At 37.4% G+C, this 26,997-nt stretch overlaps 1 protein-coding gene across 1 annotated transcript; it reads left to right on the forward strand.

Annotated features, from left to right (window-relative positions):
* Positions 1-1,661: 1,661 nt before the first annotated feature.
* LOC127675812 (CUGBP Elav-like family member 1) lies at positions 1,662-3,359 on the forward strand. Its single transcript, XM_052171936.1, has one exon. It carries the CDS (start codon positions 1,662-1,664, stop codon positions 3,357-3,359), a length of 1,698 nt encoding a protein of 565 aa, XP_052027896.1.
* The last annotated feature ends 23,638 nt before the right edge of the window (positions 3,360-26,997 follow it).

Here is a 26,997-nt window from a genome sequence, read left to right on the forward strand (position 1 = left end):
ACCACTCTAATGACAATTTTTGTGGATGGTCATAACACTTTGTTTCTAAAAGAAAAATGATTGTGGAAAAGTGAAGCTTTAAAAAAATCAGCTCTTTCCTGGAGACAGTTGGCAAATAAAATCCTCAGGCAAATTGATCATTTTCATCTCAATATTATGAAGCTATATTTTATCTCTTCAAGTCCAATCTTTTCTGTCGTTGAACTGATCCCACCCATCAGATCATGTCATAGCAGGGAGACCAGCATAAAGACCATCATGTGGTCAACTGAAAAATTCAAGCTCTGAAGGTATTTTTGGAATGTAGCTTCCTTTCTGGTCTTTAAATTATTCTTTTATTTCTATTTGTAGAGAGATAAGTGCCCATTATTCTTAACATAGCAATGATGCCATAAACATATAATTTCAAAAATTCCTTGAGAACAATTATATATAGGAACTGTGGGAAAAGTTATGGAGACACTTAAAATCTTCCTCTTGAAAGGAATTAATATTTGAAGGAGGAGGTTATAGACAAACAACTTCATTATATCTAATGGGTAGTGACAAGGACAGAAATTTCCAAAGGGTGAAAAAAATCTAAAATTTGAGCTGTGGGCTTTAGAAAAAATTCCCAATATTAAATGCTTTCTCTGTAGAAGAGAAAACTGGGAGATCTATACTTACCATCCACACTAAAAAGAAATAAAAATGACTGCCAGAAAAAAAATTCCCATGATTTGTGTGTGTGTGTGTGTGTGTGTGTGTTGCACATATGGAAAATGGAACAAAACCAAACTGGCAAGTGATATTAAGAAATATGAAAACATTATACAGTATATTTACACAATGGATAAAAAAAAATAAAGTACAACCATGTATTACAGCATAGCACATCAGGAAAGCAGTATGTATGAGGAATAAAACATTAAGTGGGTTATTGAGAAATGAGGAATGACTGCTTAAATGCAATACAGAATTTTGCAGATGATAGCACATTAATTAATTTTGCTATTATTATGATAAATAATCTTTTTATTATTTTTTGTCTATTATTATGATAAATAATTATTTTACATTAAAAGGGTAAATTTTATAAATGAATCTCAGTGAAACTCTTACTTTAAAATGTTTCTTTAGATCCCTTTAATATAACATACAAACGCATAGGCATTTTGTTTTTCCTGTAGGATGTCCCAATATTGTATCCCTTTCCCATTTCAGCCCCTAGTTAAAGTTAATACGAAACTCATCTAAAGTATGAAATGAATTGGTGATTTTTTTCGACATTCAAGACAATTTCCAGGAATAATAAATCGGTTTTAACAAAATTCAAAGAGATCTAACCGAACAACCAAAATCAACAATGAAAAAGCTTCCTTTTGTACCAAACTATTCCTTTTGTGGGCCTCATGAGCACAAAAAACAAAGTCCATAGGCATGCCAGCTTTTTGCAGGCGTCAACACCTTTGCTGGACAAATCATACACTATCCCTGCCCCCTCCCCCAGTTTAGAATACAAAGCAGTCCCTGCGTTGGCTTTAGTCGTAATGCTTGTTTCTATTTCGTCACTATTGTGCGACAATTCCCCCCTACTCCCTGAGGACGGCTATGCCGCTGCCATTTGTGCCTCAGCCGGCGTTTCACCAACAGTCAAGTCACCTTCATCCAGCCTATCTACCATGAATACTGCCAGCCTCGCTGTGAGAAAGTACAATGAAAGAGACCAATTGCGGGAAGGGTTCAGAATTGATGCCACGAAGAACCAACAGGATGCCAGTAAGATGTTCATTGGGGGACTTTCCCAAGAACTGAACAAGCAAGTACTTCTGGAATACTTGTCTAAGTTTGGTGAGATAATAGATTTTATTATAAAAATAGACCCAAATACCGGTCTGTCTAGGGGATTTGGATTCGTGCTTTTCAAAGACAGTTCCACAGTAGAGAAGGTACTTCGAGTGAAAGACCACAAAGTCGATGGCAAGAAAATAGAGTTTAAAAGGGCTAAAGCCCTTGAATCTCACTTCCCCATCAAAAAGGTTTTTGTGGGTGGGCTGAACCCTCGGATGTCTGAAGAAAAAATAAGAGCTTACTTTGGCACATTTGGACAGATAGAGGCTATTGAGCTTCCACTGTGTTCAGATACGCAGGAAAGAAGAGCTTTCGGCTTTATCAAATACATGGATGAAAACCCCGTTAGAAAGGTCTTAGAAACCAGGTACCATTTCATTGGCTCCAGCCGTTGTGAAGTTAAAATGGCATTCCCTAAAGAATATCCTCCAAGACAACCGAGTAAAAGTAAGACTAGAGCTAAGGATAGGGCAAGAAAAGCTGTTCCAGCTGCGGAGTTAGAAAACCACTGGAGAGGAGGAGGCAGCCAAAGCTTCCACCTTATGGCTAACTCAGATGCTCAAGAAGCCAACCAAGATACTCACAGAGCTGGCTCATATACTTCTAGAGCAAATTCAGATGTAACTTTGGCAAATTCCCGTGGTTTCAGGGATACCCCCAACGCTTTCCAGGCGAACTCCAATGTTTATGTGACAAATTCAAGTGCTTTCAGGGCAAGTCGTAGTGCTTTGAGGCCAAGCTCAAATACTGTAGGGGTAAGCCACTATGCTCTGGGGGCAAACCCAAATACCTTCTTGGCAAGCCAGTATACTCTTGGGACAATTCCAAACACCTTTAGAACAAGCCAATACACTTTGGGAACATACCCAAATGTTTTAGGAGTAAGCCAGTATGCTTTGGCAGCATACCCAAATACTTTTGGGATAAACCAATGTGCTTTGGGGGCAAACCCAAATGTTTTCTGGACAAACCAATATCCTTTGGGAACATACCCAGATGCTTTTGGGATAGGCCAATATGCTTCTGGGGCAAGCCCAAATGCTTTTGGGGCAAGCCAATATTCTTTGAGTACAAACTCAGATGCCTTTAGGCCAAACTGCTATGCGTTTGTGGCAAACCCTTACGATATCCGGACAAGCCACTATGTTTTGGCTACAAACCCAAATATTTTCAGGACAAGCCAGTATGTTCTGGGGTCAAACCCAAATGCCTTTGGGTCAAGTCAGTATTCTGTGGGAGCAACCCAAAACATTTTTGGGCCAAATCAACATAGCTTCGGAGCAAATGGAAACTTTTGTGGGGCAGCTGGAAGTGGTGGAAGTACCGGAGGACTTAATTTCTCTCAAGTATATGGCAATTTCCTGAATGTCTGCAATACACTGCCAGCTTTTCATGGCTCTAATGGAGATTATTTCTTCCTATACAGCTATGGGGCTTATGATTTGGGATCTGCACCTAATTACAATGTGCAAATAAACCAGTCAACTCTCTTTGGTAATGGATACCAGGGAATATATTCAGCATTTTGAAGCCTAACTACAAAGCCATTATCCAAGGACCATTCTGTACAACAATGAAAAATTCAGTGACTTATGTGAAATGGTCCAACAACTGCTTGATTGGACATTGCCACTACTTGCAGCAACTTTTGAAGTATGAATACCTTTTCCATCACCTTTTGACATTGCAGCTACAACAGAAAGACAAAGGCTTGAGACTATCTTGTAGAAGGTTTTTCTGGAAAATAAACATTTAAAACATTTATTTTGAGTTACTGCTATTTTAAATTGGGGTTTTCTTTTGTACTTTATTTGCATTTTGGTGATGAGAGGGAAGAGAGTTTTATTACTGCCCTCCTGCTTTTTAATTCTGTGTTGTTGTGTTTGGCTTAGAGATAATTAAACAGTCCCTTCAAGTAGTTAATTCCACTGAATAGAAGCAAATCACTTCTGAATACTTTATAAAGGATATATCTATATGTTTGTTGTTTGTCTCAATGCACACATTTTCATGATGTTAACCACATTCACTACTGTAAAATGACATTTGGTTTTGTGAATTCTATTGGTACTTTACCTAGGAATTTCCCCTTTGCTTTATGACAACACGTAAACTTATAGTTTCCTAATTAAAAATAATGAGTATCATTTCTTGGTCTACTGGCTCTGATTTTACCTTTATTTTGAGACAGAAGCTTACTAAACTACCTAGGCTGCCTTTGAACAAGGTGACATTGAACTTGAAATCCTTCTCCCTCAGCATTACTTAGTTTAATTTCTAAATATTTGGCGATCTTCTCCATCTGTCCATCTACTATTGACAGGGATCTACTCTACTTCAGAAATTACATACAGGGAAACAATCTCAAGAGGCAAGAAATACAGCTAAGTATTAAAAGTTTTACAGAAGATGATTTGCACAGCCATTTAAAATATACCTTAGCATGGGGCTTGCAGGAGGATGGTGAAGTGAGTGGGCCTTTGCCAATGCTATGCTAGGAAGCATGCAAAGTTGAAAAGAAAGGTAGCCCTCATCTTAGGAACACACCAGTTTCTTGTTTGGTTGGTTGGCTGTTTCATTGGATTTTGTTTGCTTGTTTGGTTAGAAAGGACCCAAGGAGCTGAAAGGGTTTGCAGCCCCATAGGAGGAACAACAATGTGAACCAACCAGTAGCCCCACCACCAACAAAACAGTACACATGGAGGGACCCATCGCTCTAGCCACATACATAGCAGAGGATGGCCTTGTCAGACACCAATGAGAGGAGAGGCTCTTGGCCCTGTGAAGGCCCATTGCCCCAGTGTGGGACAATACCAGGACAGGGAAGCAGGAGTGGGTGGGTTAGTAAGCTGGGGGAGGATGGATGGGATAGAAAGGTATTTTGAGGGGAAATGAAGAAAAGGGATAACATTTGAAATGTAAATAAAGAAAATATTTAATAAAAAAGTAAAAATAGAGAGTGTGCATGATTAATAAAAGAGTAGTAAAAAAGGCTTGAACATTGACAGCAGCATAATGAACCATCAATGTGAATTACATGCATTTAAATTTTTCTAGTAAATAAAGTTTTTTTTAAAAGAAAGTGTTTAATGCTAAGTAATATTTAAGTACAATAAAAAATCCAGTTCAGCATGTAATCAAAACAGTTACTGAGACTGTTTTATATTGTTCTAGGCATACCCATTCACTGGAATCTAGTATATTTTATATTTATAGGACACCTCAGTTATAATTAGTTTTGTTTCAAAAGCTCAACATACATGGCTACTGTCTGTCATGTAGAAAAGTGCAGACTCAAAACAGACCTACATTATTTACTAGGGGCATTTCTATCTTTAAAGCAATAAGAAGAATTTCAAAAAGATTTTAAAAGAGAATGGTACAGGACATCAAAGACATGGTATATACCTAACTGGAAGCACAGAGCTTTTCAGTAGGATGCTGAAATCAATTTCTATCTTCAGATAACTCTTGATCAAAAAGGGAAGACAAACACAAAACCGAAATTTTGATAATTTTGTAATATGGGAATAATTTTTTAAGGAGACAATGAAATTTACATAGCACCATATGTATTTTGATATAAATATCCTGAAGGTGCTTTTAAACCAAGTTTCAGTATAATATTCTATAGCTCTAAAAAGCAATGAACATGAAAATACTCTTTGTATATAGCATATGTATAATGTGTATCAGGTTCTGTATAGTAAATTTGAGTAATAAAATTAGTAAAAATAAAGAGTAGGCAAAAAGTAACCTTCTCTTTATTTTTGTATTATCCTTAGCATTTAGCAAGGAATTTTTCACGTACTATAAGCTGAGGATAATGCTTGATGACATAAGATCAAAATTGATGAGCATATATTGTGCACAACAAAATGAAAGACAAGAGAAATTACTGCAAGCAAAGGATAAGAATGAAACTTTCACAATTACCTGAAATATTTACCTTTGTAAAAATTTAATACTGTAGCTTCAATGGGAAAATATACATAAGTATATTTTGTTAAAATATGAAGACTATATATGATACTCATTTTGAAAGCAAATTTAGTATACAGAGCCTAGTACACATTATAATATATACTATATATAAAGAGTATTTTCATGTTCATTGCTTTTTAGAGCTACAGAATATTATACTGAAACTTGGTTTAAAAGCACCAAATAATACTTCTACTGGCTTAATTTTAATATTGCCCTAACTGATGCTTTCTATTTAGGAAACTATAAGCTTTTACTGTGTTGTCATAAAGAAAAGCAGAAATTCCCTAGGTAAACTTACAATAGAATGCACAACACTAATTGGCATTATACAATAATGAATGTCTTTATAATAAAATTTTCTGCAAGTATGTATTTGGTACAAAAAACAAATAGAGATATATCCTTCAGAAAGTATTCAGGAGCAATCTGCTTCCATTCACTGGAATTAACTAGTTGAAGGTGTATTATTAATAATAAACTTGCTAGTATTATGTGTAATAATATAATATAATAAGCATAATAAACATACTATTAAGAACATCTGTTTCTGCTTCTCCTGAAATACACTTGTTTGTTGAGATGATGTTTTCCATATACTGGCTGTTTTATTTAGAAAATTAAAGCAAATGAAATTTCATTAAACTTAGAGTCCCTGTAGCAGATGTTTTGATAATTCATTTTGTCTTATATTTTAGAAACTATATATGTTTTTTCTCTTTTTTTTTATTCCATTTGGTTTACTAGTTGATTTATATTAAAAAAAAACCTTTGAGTAGAGAAAAATTTGGGTTGATTTTGATTTCCATATTTTGTATACATTCAGAAAAATTAATTTAAACTTACTTTTATTTTAGATGCCAATGATGAATTTAAGATTCAGATTATTTCTACATATTTTAGTCATTAGAAATTAGGTTATATGATGTTATCAGAAGCGTGTCAAAGCCGCTATTATTTTCTGATATCAACACTTACACAGTAGTGAGAGAAAGAGAGAGAGACAGGGAGAGAGAGATGATTACATCCCATCTAAAAATATTTGAAATTCTCATTATTATAAAAGATTTATTGACTTATTTAAGTAAACAAAGACTGAATCATATTTTCACTATATCCTTACATTATCCTAAGTCTGGGGTTGATAGTTTAAATGTATATATCATAAATATACTCTAGTGGTCCAACAGTACTAAAATGGCTGTTTAAATTTTGGACATTTTAAATGATTAATCCATTAGTCAAGTTTATACTTCGGAGATGTTGTGAACTATCAGCATCCATTCCTTCATATTTAAATAAAGTATATTTCTTAAAAAAAAGAAAGAAATTAAACCACTATGGAATTAGCAAAATAGAATTACAAGAAAAGATTAAGGATGCTGATAGCATAAGGAAATATGAGAAAAGATTCTGATTCACCCCAACATGTAGATTATCAGCATGTCTTCTAGCTACTACATTATTTTAATTAGAAATTTATTGCTGTGAACAATATCATGACCACTGCAACTCTTATCAAGGAAAACATTTAATTGAAGCTGGCTTACAATTTCTGAGGTTTAGTATGTTTTATCCCGGTGGAAAGCATCACACCACATAAGTAGACACAGTGCTTCAGAAGGATCTGCTCCAAATCTGCAGGAAGAGAAAGTCACACTAGGCCTTGATTGAGCATCTTGGACCTCAAAGCCACGGCATCCAACAAGGCCACATCTAGTCAACAAGGCTAAACCTTCTAATAGTGCCAATATGTTATATAAGGTGGGTAAATTTTAAGAAAATAAACCTTGGCAAAAAAGTTGGATTTAGAAAACAAAATACTTCTTTTGAGGAAAAAAAATGATTTTTTTTTCTAAATTACAACCTGTTACTTTTAATCCACTAGATTCTATAGTTCACATTCTTACAAACATAATGGCACATCTTCCCAACTCTGTGCTGAAAAACTTGCTGTGGAAAACACAGTAGATTTTATAATTTTTGTTAATTACATCAATATGACTTTCTCTGGATCTTTTTATACTGATACATATCATTTATGCATCCTTTCTATAGTAAAGAATGTGAGTACACTTCATGAATTATGACTTGCCACCTCTAGAAATCCATCCTAAGCAAAAGCCTAAGCTCCTATTATGGTAATTGTGATGCAAATATCTGAAGTGGTGCTAGTTAGATTCTTGAACTAAGTCCCATAATACCCACTAGTTACTCTAATGCTTTAGGATCACTGATAATATTGAAAATTAATGACTGGAGACAGCCATGGCATGCTCCTTTTGGTACATGCTTCTCTTCTTAGTGTCGGGGTTTGCTGACTATTTATAGGATGAATCCCCAGGTAGGGTACTCGCTGGATGACCTTTACTTCAGACTCTGTTCCACACATTGCCTCCCTTGTTGCACCTGTGAGCATTTTGTTCCCTTTCTCAGAGGAACCATAGCACCCTCACTTAAGTCCTCATTCTTCTTGAGCTTCCTGTGCTGGGTGAATTGTAGCTTGTTTATTTTGAGCTTTTGTACTAGCATCCATTAGTTAGTGACTGCATACCATGTGCATTCTTTTGTGACTGGGTTACCTCACTCAGGATGACACTTTCTAGTTCCAACCATTTGCCTAAGAATTTCATGAATTCATTGTTTTTAATAGCTGAATAGTTCTCCATTGTATATATATATATACCACAGTTTCTGTATCCATTCCTCTGTTGAGGGACATCTGGGTTCTTTCCAGCTTCTGGCTATTATAAATAAGGGAGCTATGAACATAGTGGAGCATGTGTCCTTATTACATGTAGGAGCACTTTCTGGTTATACGCCCAGGAGTGGTATAACTGGGTCCACAGGTAATACTATGTCTAATTTTCTGAGGAATCGCCAAACTGATTTCCAGAGTGGTTTTAACAGCTTGCAATCCCACCAACAATGGAGAAGTGTTCCTCTTTCCCCACATCCTCTCCAGCATTTGCTGTCCCCTGAGTTTTTCATCTTAGCCATTCTGCCTGGTGTAAGGTGGAATCTCAGTGTTGTTTTGATTTGCATTTCCCTGATAACTACGGATGTTGAACATTTCTTTAGGTGCTTTAGAGCCATTTGAGGTTCCTCAGTTGAGAATTCCCTGTTTAGCAATGTACCCCATTTTTAATAGGGTTATTTAATTCTCTGGAGACCAACTTCTTGAGTTCTTTGTATACGCTGGATATTAGCCCTCTATCAGATGTAGGGTTAGTAAAGATCTTTTTCCAATTTGTTGGTTGCCGTTTTGTCCTATAGACTATGTCCTTTGCCTTACAGAAGCTTTGCAGTTTTATGAGGTCCCATTTGTTGATTCTTGTTCTTAGGGCATATGCCATTTGTGTTCTGTTCAGAAATTTTTCCCCTGTGCCCATGTGTTCAAGGTTGGTCTCCACTTTCTCCTCTATAAGCTTCAGTGTGTCTGATTTTATATATAGATCTTTGATCCACTTGGACTTGAGCTTTGTACAAAGAGATAAAATGGGTCAAATTGCATTTTTCTGCATGCAGACCTCCAGTTGATCCAGTACCATTTGTTAAAAATGCTATCTTTTTTCCACTGAATTTTTTTAGCTCCCTTTTCAAATATCAAGTGACCACATGTGTGGGCTTTTTTCTGGGTCTTCAATTCTATTCCATTGATCTTCCTGCCTGTCTCCCTACCAAAGCCTTACAAATTCAGAGACAGAAACTAGCAACCAACTATTGGACTGAGCTTGGGTCTCCAACGGAGGATGTGGTGGGTGGTCTAGAGGACCTGAAAGGGTTTATAGCCCCATGGGAAGAAAAATGACTTCAGACACCCAGACACCACAAGATTCCAAGGGACTGAACCATCAACCAAGGGGTACACATGGTTCCACCCAAAAATGTGGCAGAGGAATGCCTTTTTGGGCATCAGTGGGAGGAATGGTCTTTGGTCAGGTAAAGGCTCAATAGAGGCCACAACAAAAGGAAACAGATGGGGGGGGTTTTGGTGGGACTGTGTCTGGTAGAGGGGCATATACATGGAGGCAGGGGGTGGGAGGAGGGGTAGGGAATCGTTTGGGAGGGGGCTTTTGGGAGGGGGGAAATTGGAAAATGTTTTGCTATTGGCAATGTAACAGAAGATACTCAATAAACAAATGAAAAAAAATTTAAAAAAAAAGAAAATTAATGACTGATAATTGTCAATCATGCTCCCTGCATCCCACATTTACACTCTTGTACAAGATGCAATGTTCATTTTCATGTTTAAAACTGGGGATTTCGGAGAAGTCAGTGTGCTCTGGTGAATCCAGCACGCCCCTGCAAGAGCCTCCAGGTGTCCCTAACCTAAAGAGAGAGATGCTCATGAATATACAAGAAGCCTACAGAACTCCAGAGACTGGACCAGAACAGAAATACTTCCTGTCACATAATAATCAAAACACCAAATGTACTAAACAAAGAAAGAATATTAAAGGCAGTAAGAGAAAAAGGCCAAGTAACATATAAAGGAAGACCTATCAGAATCACAGCAGACTTTTCACCTGAGACTATGAAGGCTAGAAGATCCTGGGCAGATCTCATGCAGACTCTAAGAGAACACAAATGCCAGCCAAAACTACTATATCCAGCAAAACTCTCAATTACCATAGATGGAGAAACTAAGATATTCCATGACAAAGCCAAGTTTACCCAATATCTATCCACAAACCCAGCCCTACAAAGGATAATAGGAGGAAAACACCAATACAAGGAGGGAAACTTCACCCTGGAAAAAGCAGGATAGTAACCTTTCATCAAACCCAAAAGAAGTTAACCAAACAAATTTAAAAAATAACGTCAAAAATGACAGGAAGTAACAATCACTATTCCTTAATATCTCTTAACATCAATGGACTCAATGCCCCAATAAAAAGACATAGACCAACTGACTGGATACGTAAATAGGACCCTACATTTTGCTGCTTACAGGAAACACACCTCAGGGTCAAACACAAACACTACCTTAGAGTAAAAGGCTGGAAGACAATTTTACAAGCAAATGGTCTCAGGAAACAAGCTGGGGTAGCCATTTTAATATCAGATAAAATTGACTTTCAACCCAAAGTCATCAAAAGAGACTCTGAGGGACACTTATTGTTGGTCAAAGGAAAAATACAACAAGAAGAACTCTCAATCCTGAACATCTATGCTCCAAATGCTACGGCACACTCTTTTGTAAAAGAAACTTAATTAAAGCTCAAAGCACACATTGCACCTAACACAATAATTGTGGGTGACTTCAACACTGCACTTTCCTCAATGGACCGATCAGGAAAACAGAAACTAAACAGGGACACAATGAAACTAATTGAAGCTTTGGACCAATTAGATTTAAAAGATATATATAGAACATTCTATCCTAAAGCAAAAGAATATACCTTTTTCTCAGCACCTCATGTTACCTTCTCCATAATCGACCATATAATTGGTCACAAGACAGACCTCAACAAATATAAGAAGATCGAACTAATCCCATGCCTCCTATCTGATCACTATGGAGTAAAAGTGGTCTTCAATAGCAACAGAAACAACAGAAAACCCACATACACGTGGAAACTGAACAATACTCTACTCAATGATACCTTGGTCAAGGAAGAAATAAAGAAAGAAATTAAAGACTTTTTAGAACACAATGAAAATGAGTACACAACATACCCAAATCTATGGAACAAAAACATCCAGTGGAAAAAAAGATAGCCTTTTCAACAAATGGTGCTGGAACAATGGAGGTCGACATGCAAAAGAATGAACATTGATCCATTCTTATCTCCAGGTACTAAACTTCACTCCAAGTTGATCAAGGACCTCCATGTAAAACCAGACACACTGAAACTAATAGAAAAGAAACTGGGGAAGACCCTTGAGGACATGGGCACAGGGGAAAAAGTTCCTGAACAGATCACCAATAGCTTATGCTTTAAGATCACGAATTGACAAATGGGACCTCATAAAATTACAAAGTTTCTGTAAGGCAAAGGACACCATTAAAAGGACAAAATGGCAACCATCAAATTGGGAAAGGATATTCACCAACCCCTCATCTGATAGCGGGCTAATATCCAATATATACAAAGAACTCAAGAAGTTAGACCCCAGGGAACCAAATAACCCTATTAAAATGGGGTACAGATCTTAACAAAGAATTTTCACCTGAAGAAATTCGGATGGCCGAGAGGCACCTTAAGAAGTGCTCAACATCATTAGTCATTAGGGAAATGCAGATCAAAACAACCCTGAGATTTCACCTTACACCAGTCAGAATGGTTAAGGTCAAAAACTCAGGAGACAGCAGGTGTTGGCTAAGATGTGGAGAGAGGGGAACACTCCTCCACTGCTGGTGGGGCTGTAAGATGCTACAACCACTGTGGAAATCAGTCTGGAGGTTCCTCAGAAAACTGGACATGACACTTCCAGAGGACCCTGCTATACCTCTCCTGGACATATACCCAAAGGATTCCCTGGCATGCAATAAAGACACATGCTCCATTATGTTCATAGCAGCCTTCTTTTTAATAGCCAGAAGCTGAAAAGAACCCAGATGCCCCTCAAAGGAGGAATGGATACAGATAATGTGGTATATTTACACAATGGAATACTTCTCAGCAATTAGAAACAATGAATTCACAAAATTTTTAGACAAATGGTTTGATCTGGAAAATATCCTCCTAAGTGAGGTAACCCAATCACAAAAGAATACACATGGAATGCAATCTCTGATAAGTGGGTATTAATTAGCCCAAAAGCCCTGAATACCCAAGGCACAAATTGCATAACAAATGACTCCCATGAAGAAGTATGGAGAGGGTCCTGATCCTGGAAAGGATTGATCTAGCATGGGAAGGGAATATAAGGACAGAGAAAAAGGAGGGAATTGATTGGAGAAGGGATGGAGAGAAGAAGGTTTATGGGATATATGGGGAGGGGGGATCTGGGAAAGGGGAGATCATTTGGAATGTAAACAAAGAATATAGAAAATAAAAATATTTAAAAAAAACCTGGGGATTTCTGTAAATAATAGATTTTTATACTTTTGTAGATAATAGGTTTTTAATAGTTTGTTTCATACCTTGCCAACTATATTCTACAATAAAACTATATTAATTAATTGGTCTGTAGAAGAAGTATGATATAAACTATATTAAAAGAGTTATATAAATGCAAATACAACAAAAATACAATTGAATTTTATGGATTTTAAGTCTTAAATGAAAGTAAATGCTCCATAGACTACTAGACACAGCCTGATAAAATGTCAAAATGGTTTCCTAAGGGAAATCATGATGTTTCAGAATACCATTTTAACAGTCCCCACTGTTCTTTGTCACTTCCTGATTTGCTTGTGGGAAGGGTTGTCACAGAAGTGCTAAAATGGCTCCTAAAAATATAAAACCATAAAAGACAAAGATGTCGCTTAAAGGGAAAAATGTATGGTAGTTGTGTACAAGCTTCCTGCTGAAATTCACTTTAGTAACTCCATTTATACTGTCACAAGAACATATAGGAGTTTTATCTCATCTACTACAGCCCTTAATAAAGACTTTCCTTGAAGAAATAAATAACAACTTCCCAGTATTTATAGATTACTGTAAAGCAAACACCTATGGGGAAAACTAATCAGCTAATAGCTGGCATGAGTCTGTATGTAGATGATTTATTTCTGCCATTCAGAGAAAAAGAGAACTGTTTGACTAATTTTCTTAGCCCTTAGAAACCTGACTGTGACAACCTTATATAAAGTTCAACATTTCGATGCACTTTCATAATAAAAAATGATAATAAAAATCTTAGAAAAAATTAGTGCCCCAAAGACTGAAATATTTTACTCAGTTTAACACTCATGGTAACTACTTTTAAAAGATTATCATTGTTTCTATGATATAAATAAGAGGATCCATGTTTATGTTATTTGTGTATAAGAACACAGCTAGTAGCAACAGATTCAGGCTGTGAAGGCAGCTCTTTCAATTTCCCTGAGGGCTGCTTGATTTTTACTGTATGGTTCTGCTTCCCTTAGCCTGGCATCATGTGCAAACTAAGTAAAATGGAAACTTCTACGTTCCTCTAAGAAAAAAGTATTTAAGTAAGATCAGAAGTATGTAGAGAACACAAAACGGGGCTAGAACCTAAGGTGCAATAGCATTGGTAACGACCATAAAAATAAAGTGCAAAACAAAATACTATTATGTAAACTTTATAAAAAATAACGGAAGTACAGTGACACTTCGATCTTCTATATAAAAGCATTAACTTCTGAAGAAATAATATACGTGATTCAGTATTTGGACTGTGCAACTGGCCAAAATGTACAAAGAAAATTCTACATTTGTACAAAAAGTAAAACAGGGATAAAATACTAAAATTTGCTTTCAAGAAATTAAAATAATCATTTTCGTTATTTTTGGAAGCTTTATTTTTAAGCATGTTAAATTCTTTATAGTTTTCTGAATACTTGATTAACATAAGTCTCCTAATTCCATCATATTAGCCTCTTTATACTGTTGGTCAAAGATCACTGATTTTGGGCTCTGTATTAAAACCTATTGTAATTGTCAGCCCGCTACAATAGTTACTTTGCTGTAATCTACTTATAAAGAGGTGATTTTATGGCATACCATTTTGATGAACCAAAATCATATATATATATATATGAACATTTATTCAAACTTTGAATATTGCATGAGAAATTAGTCAAAAAGTTTCTTTGATGAAATGCAGGAGAGAAAAATTGTCGACTCATTGAAGTTTAAATACTATTTTGGCAACTGAGTTTCTTTGGAAGAAGCAAGTGAAGCAAATGGAGAATCAATCCATCAATCAATCTGTCTCTGTCTCTGTGTCTCTCTCTGTGTCTCTGTCTGTCTCTCTGTGTCTCCGTGTCTCTGTGTCTCTGTATCTCTCTCTCTCTCTCTCTGTGTGTATGTGTGTGTGTGTGTGTGTGTGTGTGTGTGTGAAGTTTTTAGTTTTAGAGGTTTCAGGTAAATACGGATCATTAATTAAATGTTAAAGTTTGTGTCTAATGAAGGCAGTCTTTAAGTGTACTTTCAAATGTTGGCCTATGGAGATAGTTCACTAAGTAATGTGTTTGTCCCATAAGCATGAAGAACTGAGTTCAATCCTAACATCCACACAAAAACCCACATATGTTAACATGTGCTTATAATACCAGTGCTTAGAAATTGGAAACTAGATGATCCCTGGGGCTCACTGTCCAGGCAGTTCAGCTGAATCAGTAAGCTCCAGGAAAATAAAATATTCTATTTCAAAAGAATGATGTCAAAAGTTGTTAAATGACTTCCACTTGCATTTCTACGCATAGCTATATACAAACAGATGCATGTACAAACACACACACACATTCAAAGAAAGAAATACAATATCAATTCTCAACTAATAGCACAATAAACAGTTGTCATAATTGAGGCAAGTAAGGAAGATGGAAAGTTAAAAAAAAAAGGGGGAAGAGGAAGGAGTCCCTGCCCCTGGAATCTAGTTGAAGCCTCTAGATAACTGACAAACAAGAATTTCAGCACAATTAATAACAACAGATTGCTGGCAGAGCTATTATTCTTTCTTTAATATAGACATACTAAAATATCATGGATGCATATTACTTTGAATAAAACATCATTCCTTCTAGACATTTTTGGGGGGATTTTCAAAATGAGACTAATGGGTCTGCAGAGTTATATGAGTGAATATTAACTCTAGTTCTTGTAAGGATCTTCGTTTTGTTTCCAATAACCATATGACAGCTCACAATCATCTATTACTCCAGTCCCAAAGGATTATATTACCTCTTCTGGGCTCAACTGACACACCATTCATGTAATGCACACACATGTAGGAAACCCACACACACATAAAATAAAAAAATTTAAAATATAATAATAACAAGCTTGACTACAATGGAAATATCCTGCCTCCTGCATCTGGGTTACCCAGAATATTGCTTTGTAAAATATAATCCTTCAGGAATGACCATATGACCTTATTTAGCTTAGGAACCTTTTGAAGACAATAGCTTCAAACACAATTAAAATTGTATATATGCTGTTAAAGACAATGAAGTGCCACTCACACATCAAGAAGCGCATATCTATGCTTTCATGGGTTTCTTAATTTTAACACAAGTACATTTTTCTTATTCTCTACCTGGATGCTTAATATATCTATTAAAAATGTTTTAATGATCCACAATGCTACTTCACATTTGCTCATTCTGTAATTATTTTCAGCACTAATACCAAGAATCTTGTTTAATAAGATTCAAGTTCCACGCATTATTCAGAATATGTTGACCCCATCTGCACTCACTCCATTTCCTGGACCATAGCTCCTTCAGCATCAATGGAGGTCCACTGTCACCTGGCACAACCAGGTGATAACACAAGCCCCAAACCCCTGTCCAATGGGTCCCACAGAATGTCCAACAGCCTTGAGGTCTCCTCTGTACTCCATCTTCAGATACATGCCTCTACCTGCAACTCCAGACTCCTTCCGCCATCAGGGACTACTAGTTGAAAGGCCTCCTTCAGTTCCCTGTCCACTGGTCCCTCTGGGCAAGCCCAGCAACAAGTTTTGGCATGTCCCCCTCTGTTTTCTAATTCCCAGGGCACAGGTTTTTCTTCATCCAGGGAGTGGTGATCCCAGGACAAAAAAAGGGCTGCAACAGTCAGGGATAACCACATCTCCCTGCATCCCTGGAGACCTGCTTGCATTCCTGGAGGCCTGCCACCTAGAAGAGCCAATGTCCTGAAGCTTTCAGGACTACCAGCTCTGCCTGCATCCATGAATGAAAGCCTGTAACCACAAGGCTCTATGTGCAAACTAAGGGAGCTGCTGATATCAGAGACTACCAGCTCTTTCTGACGCCCCAGAAGCTGGCTCCCATAGGAAAAAACAGAGGGCTGAAGTCCAGCATAAGAACATAATCAACAAATGCCAAGTCAATATGGCCCTAGCAGAACATAGCAATCCTACTACAGTGAGCCTTAACATATCCAAATCACAAGAAAGAAAGAACTAAAATATAATCTTATGAAGATGATAGAGGCCTTTAAATATGAAGTAAATAAATACCTTAAATTGGAAATGAATAAATATAACAACATACAGGAAAATATATTCAAACAGGTGAAGAAAATGAATGAAACTGTTCAAGATGAGAAAAGAGAAATAGAAATAATAAAGAAAAAAGAAACAGAGGAAAGCCTGGAGATGGAAAACCTACGTAATTGAAGAGGAACTATAGACTAAAGCGTCACCAACAATAAAAGAGATAGAAGAGAGCATCTCAGGCATAGAAGATATGACAGAAGAAATTGATATATTGGTCAAAGAAAATACTAAAGCTAAATGGTCATTGATAGAAAACACCCAGAAAAACTAAGACACTATGAAAAGACCAAACCTAAGAATAATAGGAATAGGAGAAGACTCCCAAATGAATGACGCAGAAAATATCTTCAACAAAATCATAGAAGACAACTTTCCAAAAATAAAGAAAGAGACGCCTATAAATGTAAAAGAATCTTGCAGAACATTAAATAGACTTGACCAAAAAAAAAATCTATATCATATAATAATCAAACTACTAAGTGCAAAACAACAACAGAATAATATTAAAAGCCTCAAGGAATAAAGATCAAGAAAATATAAATGCAGACCTATTAGAATTTTGCTTGGCTTTTCAGCAGAGATTTTCAAAGCCAGAGGGACTGGGATGATGTCTTACAGACTCTAAAAGATCATAGATGGCACCTCACACTAGAATACTCAGCCAAAATTTAAATTACTATAAATGGAATAAATAATATATTTCATGTCAAAACCAAATTTAAACAGTATGTTCCACACAGAAGCACAGTACCAACACTAATATCAAAATATCAGGAATTAACAATCATTGGTCATTACTATTTCTCAGCATCAATGAATCCAATACCCACAGAGTAACAAAATGTATGTGAAAACAGGATTTATCTTTCTACCACATACAAGAAAAACACTTCAACAACAATGACAGACATTACTTCAGAATAAATAGCTAGAGAAATATTTTTCAACCAAATGTACCCCATGAAAAACTGGATTAGACATTTTAATATCTAATAAAATAGACTTTCAACTAAAAATTAATCAAAAGAGATCTAGAAGGATACATCATATTCATTAAGGGAAAAATTCACCTAGATGGTATCTCAATGCTGATCATGCATGCCCCAAATTCAAGAGCATCCACATTCATAAAAGAAGCATTTTTAAAGCATAAATCACACATTCAACCTTATGCATTAGTAGTGGAGACTTGAATACTCTACTCACACCAACAGTCAGGTCATTGAAGCAGAAATAAACAGAAATAATGAAACTAACCAAGGATATAAATGAAATGAAGCTAATAAATATCTCTAAAACACAACACACGAACATAAAAGAAAATGCCTTCCTCTTAGCACTTTATGGAATCTTCTCCAAAACTGACCATATGGTCTATCATAAAGTAAGCCTCATCAGATATAAGAAAATTGTAATAACACCTTGTATCTTATCATACCATTGATTAAAGCTAGACTTCAAAAACAATAGGAAACAATAGAAGTCCTACAAATTTATGGACACTAAATAACTACCTGTACAATAATCTCTGGGTCAGCGAAGAAAGATAAATTAAAGACTTTCTAGAATGTAATGAAAATGAAGGCACAGCATGCCCATACTTATTATACACAATGAAAGCAGTACTTAGAGGAATATTCATACCATTAAGTGCCTCCATAAAGAAATAAGAGAGTTCTTATACCAGCAATTTAAATGTATGACTAAAAACTCTAGAAAAATTAAAAAGGAAGCAAATACATCCAAGAGGAGTAGCAAATAATCAAAACCAGGGATGATTTCAATAAATTAGAAACAGTACAATAAAAAGAATTAATGAAATCAAGAGCAGGTTCTTTGATAACATCAGCAAGATAGGAAAGAACTTAGCCAAACTTATTAAAGGGCAGAGATATTGTATACAAATAAAATCAAAAATGAAAAAGGAGAAAGAACAAGAGATAATGAGGGAATTCAAAGTATTATTAGCTCTTACTTCAAGAGCCTGTACTCCACAAAATTGGGGAATCTAAATGAAATGGATGATTTTTTAGGAAGATATCATTTTCCAAAGTTAAAGCAAGATCTGGTAAACTGTTTCAACAGGCCTATAACCCATAATGAAATGAAAGTATTCATCAAAACCCTACCAACCACAAAAGCTGAGGGACAGATAGTTTAAAAGCAGAATTCTACCAGGATATGGAGAGTCTACCGGGTGACCTTATATTAGATCGCTACCAGAGGGAGATATAGAGTCAGAAATAACCACATTCTATACTCAAGTAGGACTTCCAGAGGAAGGATATAGATGTTAGGCTTGCAGAGTTCTCTGTAGTCAGAGAGATTGGGCTATGTGGCTGGTAGTGTCTCAACTGTGTGTGTCAGCTTAGAGATAGCCTCTTGGGAGGCAATCAGAGCTGTGGAGTCTCCCCTTCTTTTCGATTCTATCTATTCTATTATGTTTAGTGTATCAGTTTTATGTTGAGGTCTTTGATTCACTTGGACTTGAATTTTGTTCAAGGGGAATAGACTTGAATACATTAGTATAGGAGACTACTTCCTTAACAGAACAATTGTAGTTCCAGAAATATTTGTACATGAAGATCCAGCTATAACACTCCTGGGGGGTATACCCAAAAGATACCCTACCATACCACAGGACCACATGCACAACTATGTTCATAGCAGCCTTATCTGTTATAGCAAGAAGCTAAAAATAACCCAGATTTCCCACAACAGAAGAATGGATACATAACATGTGGTTCATTTGCATAATAGAATACTATTCAGCTATTAAGAACCAGGACATCCTGAGTTTTACAGGTAAATGGATGGAACTAGAAAATACCATGCTGAGTGAGTCAATTCAGACCCAAAAGGACTTGCATGGTACTTACATACTAATACTTATCTTTTCAATATTGTACTTGAGGTACTAGCTCAGGAAAATAGACAACATAAGGAGGTCAAAGGGATACAAATTGGAAAGGAAGAAGTCAAACTATCATTATATGGTAGTCTACCTAAGTGACACAAAAAACTCCACTAGAGAACTCACTCCTACAGCTGATAAACAGCTTCAGCAAAGTGGCAGGTTATAAAATCAACTCAAGCAAATCAGTAGCCTTCCTATACTCAAAGGATAAGCAGGCTGAGAAAGAAATTAGGGAAATGACCCCCTTCACAATAGACACAAACAGTATAAAGTACCTTGGGGTGATTCTTACCAAACATGTGAAAGATCTGTATGACAAGAACTTCAAGACTCTGAAGAAGGAAATGGAAGAAGACCTCAAAAAAAATGGACAAACATCCCATGCTCATGGATTGGCAGGATTAATATAGTTAAAATGGCCATTTTGCCAAAAACAATATACAGATTCAATGCAATACCCATCAAAATCCCAACTCAATTCTTCATAGAGTTAGAAAGAGCAATTCTCAAGTTCATCTGAAATAATAAAAAACCCAGGATAACTAAAACGATTCTAAACAACAAAAGAAATTCTGGGGGAATCAGTATCCCTGACCCCAAGCAATACTACAGATCAATAGTGTTAAAAACTGCATGGTATTGGTACAGTAACAGGCAGGCAGATCAGTGGAACAGGATTGAAGATCCAGAAATGAACCCACACACCTATGGCCACTTGATCCTCGACAAAGGGTCTGAAAACCTCCAATGGAAAAAAGATAGCCTTTTCAACAAATGGTGCTGGTTCAACTGGAGGTCAGCATGCAGAAGAATGTGAATTGATCCATCCTTGTCTCCTTGTACTAAGCTCAACTCCAAATGGATTAAGGACCTACAAATAAAGCCAGACACTCTGAAACTAATAGAAAAGAAACTGGGGAAGACCCTTGAGGACAGGAGCACAGGGGAAAAGTTCCTGGAAAGATCACCAATACCTTATGCTCTAAGATCAAGAATTGACAAATAGGACCTCAAAAAATTACAAAGTTTCTGTAAGGCAAAGGACACTGTTAAAAGGACAAAACGGCAACCATCAAATTGGGAAAGGATATTCACCAACCCCACATTTGGTAGAGGGCTAATATCTAATATATACAAAGAACTCAAGAAGTTAGACCCCAGGGAACCAAATAACCCTATTAAAAATGGGGTACAGATCTAAACAAAGAATTTTCACCTGAAGAAATTCGGATGGCCGAGAAGCATCTTAAAAAATGCTCATCATCATTAGTCATTAGGGAAATGCAGATCAAAACAACCCTGAGATTTCACCTTACACCAGTCAGAATGGCTAAGGTCAAAAACTCAGGAGACAGCAGGTGTTGGTGAGGATGTGGAGAAAAAGGAACACTCCTCCACTGCTGGTGGGGCTGTAAGATGGTACAACCACTTTGGAAATCAGTCTCGTGGTTCCTCAGAAAACTGGACATGACACTTCCGGAGGACTCTGCTATACCTCTCCTGGGCATATACCCAAAGGATTCCCCTGCATGCAATAAAGACACATGCTCCATTATGTTCATAGCAGCCTTATTTATAATAGCCAGAAGCTGGAAAGAACCCAGATGTCCCTCAAAGGAGGAATGGATACAGAAAATGTGGTATATTTACATAATGGAATACTACTCAGCAATTGGAAACAATGAATTCACAAAATTTTTAGGCAAATGGTTTGATCTGGAAAATATCATCCTAAGTGAGGTAAACCAATCACAAAAGAATACACATGGATTGCAATCTCTGATAAGTGGATATTAATTAGCCCAGAAGCCCTGAATACCAAAGGCACAAATTGCATAACAAATGACTCCCATGAAGAATTATGGAGAGGGGCCTGATCCTGGAAAGGATTGATCTAGCATTGGAGGGGAATATAAGGACAGAGATAAAGGAGGGAGGTGAATGGAGAATGGATGGAGAGAAGAAGGTTTATGGGACATATGGGGAGGGGGGATCTGGGAAAGGGAAGATCATTTGGAATGTAAAGAAAGAATATAGAAAATAAAAATATTTTAAAAAATTGACGAATGGGACCTCATAAAATTACAAAGTTTCTGTAAGGCAAAGGACACCATCAAAAGGAGAAATCGGCAACCAAAAAAATTGGGAAAAGATCTTCACCAAACCTACATCAGATAGAGGGCTAATATCAAATATATACAAAGAACTCAAGAAGTTAGAAAGCAAAAAAACCAAATAACCATATTAAAAAATGGAGTACAGAGTTAAAGAATTTTCACCTGAAGGACTTTGGATGGCTGAGAAGCATTTTAAAAAATGCTCAACTTCATTTGGGAAATGCAAATCAAAACAACACTGAGATTTCACCTTACACCAGTCAGAATAGCTAAGATTAAAAATTCAGGAGACAGCAGGTGTTGACGAGGATGTGAAGAAGATGAACACTCCTCTACTGCTGATGGGGTTGCAAATTGGTACAACCACTCTGGAAATCAGTCTAGCGGTTCCTCAGAAAACTTGGCATGTACCTTCCTGGAAGATCCTGCTATAACACTCCTGGGCATATACCCAGAGGATTCCCCAGCATGTAATAAGGATCCATGCTCCACTATGTTCATAGCAGCCCTATTTATAATTGCCAGAAGCTGGAAAGAACCCAGATATATCCCTCAACAGAAGAATGGATGCAAAAAATGTTGTATATATACACCATGGAGTACTATTCAGCCATTAGAAACAATGAATTCATGAAATTCTTAGACAAATGGATGGAGCTGGAGAGCATCATACTAAGTGAGGTAATCCAGTCTCAAAAGATCAATCATGGTATGCACTCACTAATAAGTGGATATTAACCTAGAAAACTGGAATACCCAAAACATAATCCACACATCAAATGAAGTACAAGAAGAACAGAGGAGTGCCCCTTGTTCTGGAAAGAAACAGTATAGCAGTATAGGGCAAAACCAGAACAGGGAAGTGGGAAGGGGTGGGTGGGAGAACAGGGGGAGAGAAGGGGGCTTATGGGACTCTTGTGGATTGGGGAGCCAGAAAAGAGGAAATCATTTGTAATGTAAATAAAAATTATATCAAATAAAAACAGAAAAAATAAGTAGATATTAATAAAAATCACAAAATTGCAAGAATACAATCCATAGATCTCAAGGTGAACAAGAGGAAGAGCCCAAGTAAGGATACTTTAATCCCTCTTGTGAGAAAGAAGAGGCCCATTATGGGAGGCAGAGGGAGGGAGAGATCTGGTTAGGAGAGCAGAGAGGGAAGAGGAAAAAAAAAAGGATCATAATAATGTGTAGGAGTGGGAAGAAGACGGGAGAGAAGCCCAAAGGGCTGGCAGAATGAATGGAAATTATAACCTCATGGTGTGGGAGGTAGGGGGGCCCTCTAGAAAGTACCAGATATGTGGGAGGCAAGAGACTCAAGACTCAAAGGGCGGAACCTTAGATGAAGTGTCCAACGGGGGGGAGGGGTCGGGGGGGTGGGGAAGGGAACTCTTAGAGTCATCTTCCAGTAGAAAGATAGGGCATCAAGTGGAGGGATGGGGTTACCATCCCACAGTCAAAAACTCAGACCTATAATTGTTTCTGCCTAAAAGAACTGCAAGGACAAATATGGAGAAGAGTTTGAGGGAATGAGGGTCAAGTGACAGGCCCAAATTAGAATCCAGCACAAGGGGAGGCTTCAAGGCCAGATACTATTACTGATGCTATGGTGTGTTTACAAATAGGAGCCTAGCATGTCTGTCCTTCAAGAAAGACCCAACAAGCAGCTGAAAAAGACAGAAGCAGATACTTTCACCCAACCACTGGACTGAAGTCAGGGACCCCGGTGGTTGAGTTAGGGAAAGGCTGGAAGAAGCTGAGGAGGAAGGTGACCCCATAGGAAGATCAGCAGTCTCAACTAACAAGGACCGCTGAGATTTCCCAGACACTGAGCCACCAACCAGGCAGCATACATGAACTGCTCCAAGGCCCCTGACACATATACAGCAGAGGCCTGCATGGATTGTCCTCAATGGAAGAAGACATTCCTAACCATCAAGAGAGACTTGAGCCCCCAAGGATTGGGGAGGCCTGGGAGGGGCATCCTCTTGAAAACAGAGGGAAGGAGGAATGGAATGAAGGACTGTGGAAGGACAGACCAGAGGAGGGTGACAACTGAACTATAAAAAAATAAAATTAGCTATCCAAAACAAAACAAAATGAAACAAAAACAAACAAAAAATCCCCAAAGCATTAAACACACTGCCTAGCCTCTGATATTCTTTAAGTTTATGCCAAAATATAAAGACCCAGCAATACTATTCCTGGGTATATACCCAAAAGATGTTCTACCATACTATAAAGATACTTGCTCAACCATATTCATAGTAGTTTTATTTGTAATAGCCAGAAATTGCAAACAAACCAGGTGACTCTCAATTGAAGAATGGATAAAGAAAATATGGTTCATTTGCATAATGGGATACTACTCAACTATTAAAAAGAAGGACATCATGAATTTTGTAAGCAAATGAATGGAACTAGAAAATATCCTGAGTGAGGTAGCCCACACCCAAAAGACTTGCAAGGTATGTATTCAATTATAAATAGATACTAGCCATAAAGTCCAGGTAAAGACCCCAAAAAAACTAAACTATAAGGAGGACCAAAGAGAATATGGTTGAGTGTGTGTGTGTGTGTGTGTGTGTGTGTGTGTGTGTGTGTGTGTGTGTATTGGAGGTAGATAGGGTCAGGGGCATCTCTAGTAAGTGCTAGAAACCTGAAACAGGGGAAGTCCTAGGAAATCCATGGGGGTGATTCTAGGTGAGACCCCTAACAGCAGGGGATATGGAACCTGAATGGTCCACCTCCTCCTGTAGCCAGTTAGGAATCAAAGTAGAAGAATAAAGATTCTAACCCACCCACAAAATCTTTGACTCAAAATGTGTCCTTCCTACAAGATTTGCAGAGATAAAGATAGAGATACAGTGAATGCCTAACCCATGAGTGGCCCAAATTGTGATCCATCCCATGGGTAAGAATCAATCCCTGATACTATCAATGATACTCTGTTAGGTTTGCCAACAAAACTGTTCTGAGAGCTCTATCCAGCAGCCAATAGAAACAGATATAGAGACCTACAACCAAATGTTAGATAGAGCTCTAGGAGTCTCGGAGGAGAATTGGAGGAAGGATTGAGACATCCAAAAGGAGAAAGGATGCCACAAAAAGATCAACATTGTCCACTAACCTGTATCCTTTGGGACTCCCAGAGACTAAACCACCAACCAAAAAGCAAGCATGGGCTGGACCTAGGCCCTCCTTACATATGTAACAGGTGTACAGATTGGGCTTCATGTGTGTCCCCCAATAACTGGAGTAGGGGCTATCCCTGAATCTGTTGCATGCCTTTGGATCCTGGTCCTCTAACTCAGCTTCCTTGTCTGGTCTCAGTGGGAGAGAATGTACCTTGTCTTTCAGTGTCTTGATGTGGCAGGGTGGGGTGATACTGAGGGGTTCCTCCCTCTTCTTAGAGGAGAAGGAGATCGGGGAGGGACTGTGTGAGGGTGGATCCAGGAGGAGGGAGCTGTAATTGGGAAGCAAATGAATAAGTAAATAAATTAATAAAAGAAAAGAAAGCTCCTAATACTGTCTTGAAAATGTAGATGTGTTTCTGTTCCTCTGAATACTAATGGGAATTATATATATTGAACTTCTACTATTTCGTGTGATAATAATTGCAATGATCCTTTGAAGTCACTTAAATGGTATATGTGTTTATAAGTCTGTTTGGCCATGACTTCTGTCAATATATTCTCAATTAATGGTATATGGGGGGGGTAATGAAAAGCAAGGAGAAATATAGTTCTTAATGTTGGGAATATCATAATTTGGCTGGAAGTAAATCAAATAATATCACACATTTCAATTCCATCCCCAATTTGATTCATTACTGGACTAGAAAATGTTGAAACAGAGCCATGAAGATTGCTCCATGGATAATGTTGCTTGGCATCAAGTCTAACGACTACAGGTTGATAGCATAGCCTCATATAGTAGACAGCTAGAATGACTTCTGGCAAGTTTAAATCTTACATTAATATACAGACTCTGATTTACACACACACACAAGCACACAAACACAGACACACACACACACAAACACACATTAACAAATGTAACAGAAACGATTAAAAATAACCAATAACCATTATCATATTGATCATACATAAATAAAAATACAAAAACATGCAAGGAAAATGGCATAATTCCTGAAAAAATGTGAAAGACAGTTTGGTGTACTCAAAATGTATTAATGCACACAGTAAAGAGGGGTCAAGTATAATATACTTTACTGGTCCTGGTTAGTTCTATGGCAAACTGACACAAGCTAGAGTAGTCAGAGAGGAATTTAATTGAAAAAAAATGTGTCTGAAAGATCATGCTGTAGGCAAATTTGTACTGCATTTTCTTAATTAAAGATTCATGGAGAAAGATCAACCAATTGTGGTTGGGGCTGTCCCTGGCTTGATTGCCACATGTTCAATAAAAAATCAGGCTGAGCAACAGACCTTGGGTACTAGCTCTGTACCCAGTCCCACAATACTCAGAAGAAGCTTGACTCCCAGGTGCTGTAACATGCCCAGGATCATAGGTGATGAGGGCACAATTTCTGACCCATAACCAGGAGTAACTTAGACACCCAGGATCCAGGAACACAGAAAACACTGCCTGGCCAGTGACATGTGTTCCTCCCAGTCTGAGTTGGTACTCTAAGCAGACCTTTGGCACTTGCTATATACCCAGTCCCACATCACCCAAAGGAAACTCCATGCCCAGGTGTTCTAACACACCCAGGATCACAGGTGCTGTAATATTCCCAGGATCATAGGACTTCAGGAGCTTGGTCATAACAGGATTTCAGGATCCCAGAGGCATCTTGACTCCCAGGAGCTCTGACAAACCAAGGATCTCAGGATCACAAGATCCCAGAATCCCAGATCACAGAGATAGATGAACTCGGCAGAATTCTGACAGAACCAGGATCACAGGAGAGACAGACTCCAATCGGAGAGACGTATTACAGATAAACCTAGAAATAAACAAATAGCGTGAGGCAAG

This window comes from Apodemus sylvaticus, chromosome X (genome assembly GCF_947179515.1).
Source record: "Apodemus sylvaticus chromosome X, mApoSyl1.1, whole genome shotgun sequence".
Taxonomy (NCBI): Eukaryota; Metazoa; Chordata; class Mammalia; order Rodentia; family Muridae; genus Apodemus; species Apodemus sylvaticus.

Excerpts from the sequence above, each read along its gene's own strand:
- LOC127675812 (XM_052171936.1), top strand. The coding sequence starts at position 1,662 with ATGAATACTGCCAGCCTCGCTGTGAGAAAGTACAATGAAAGAGACCAA.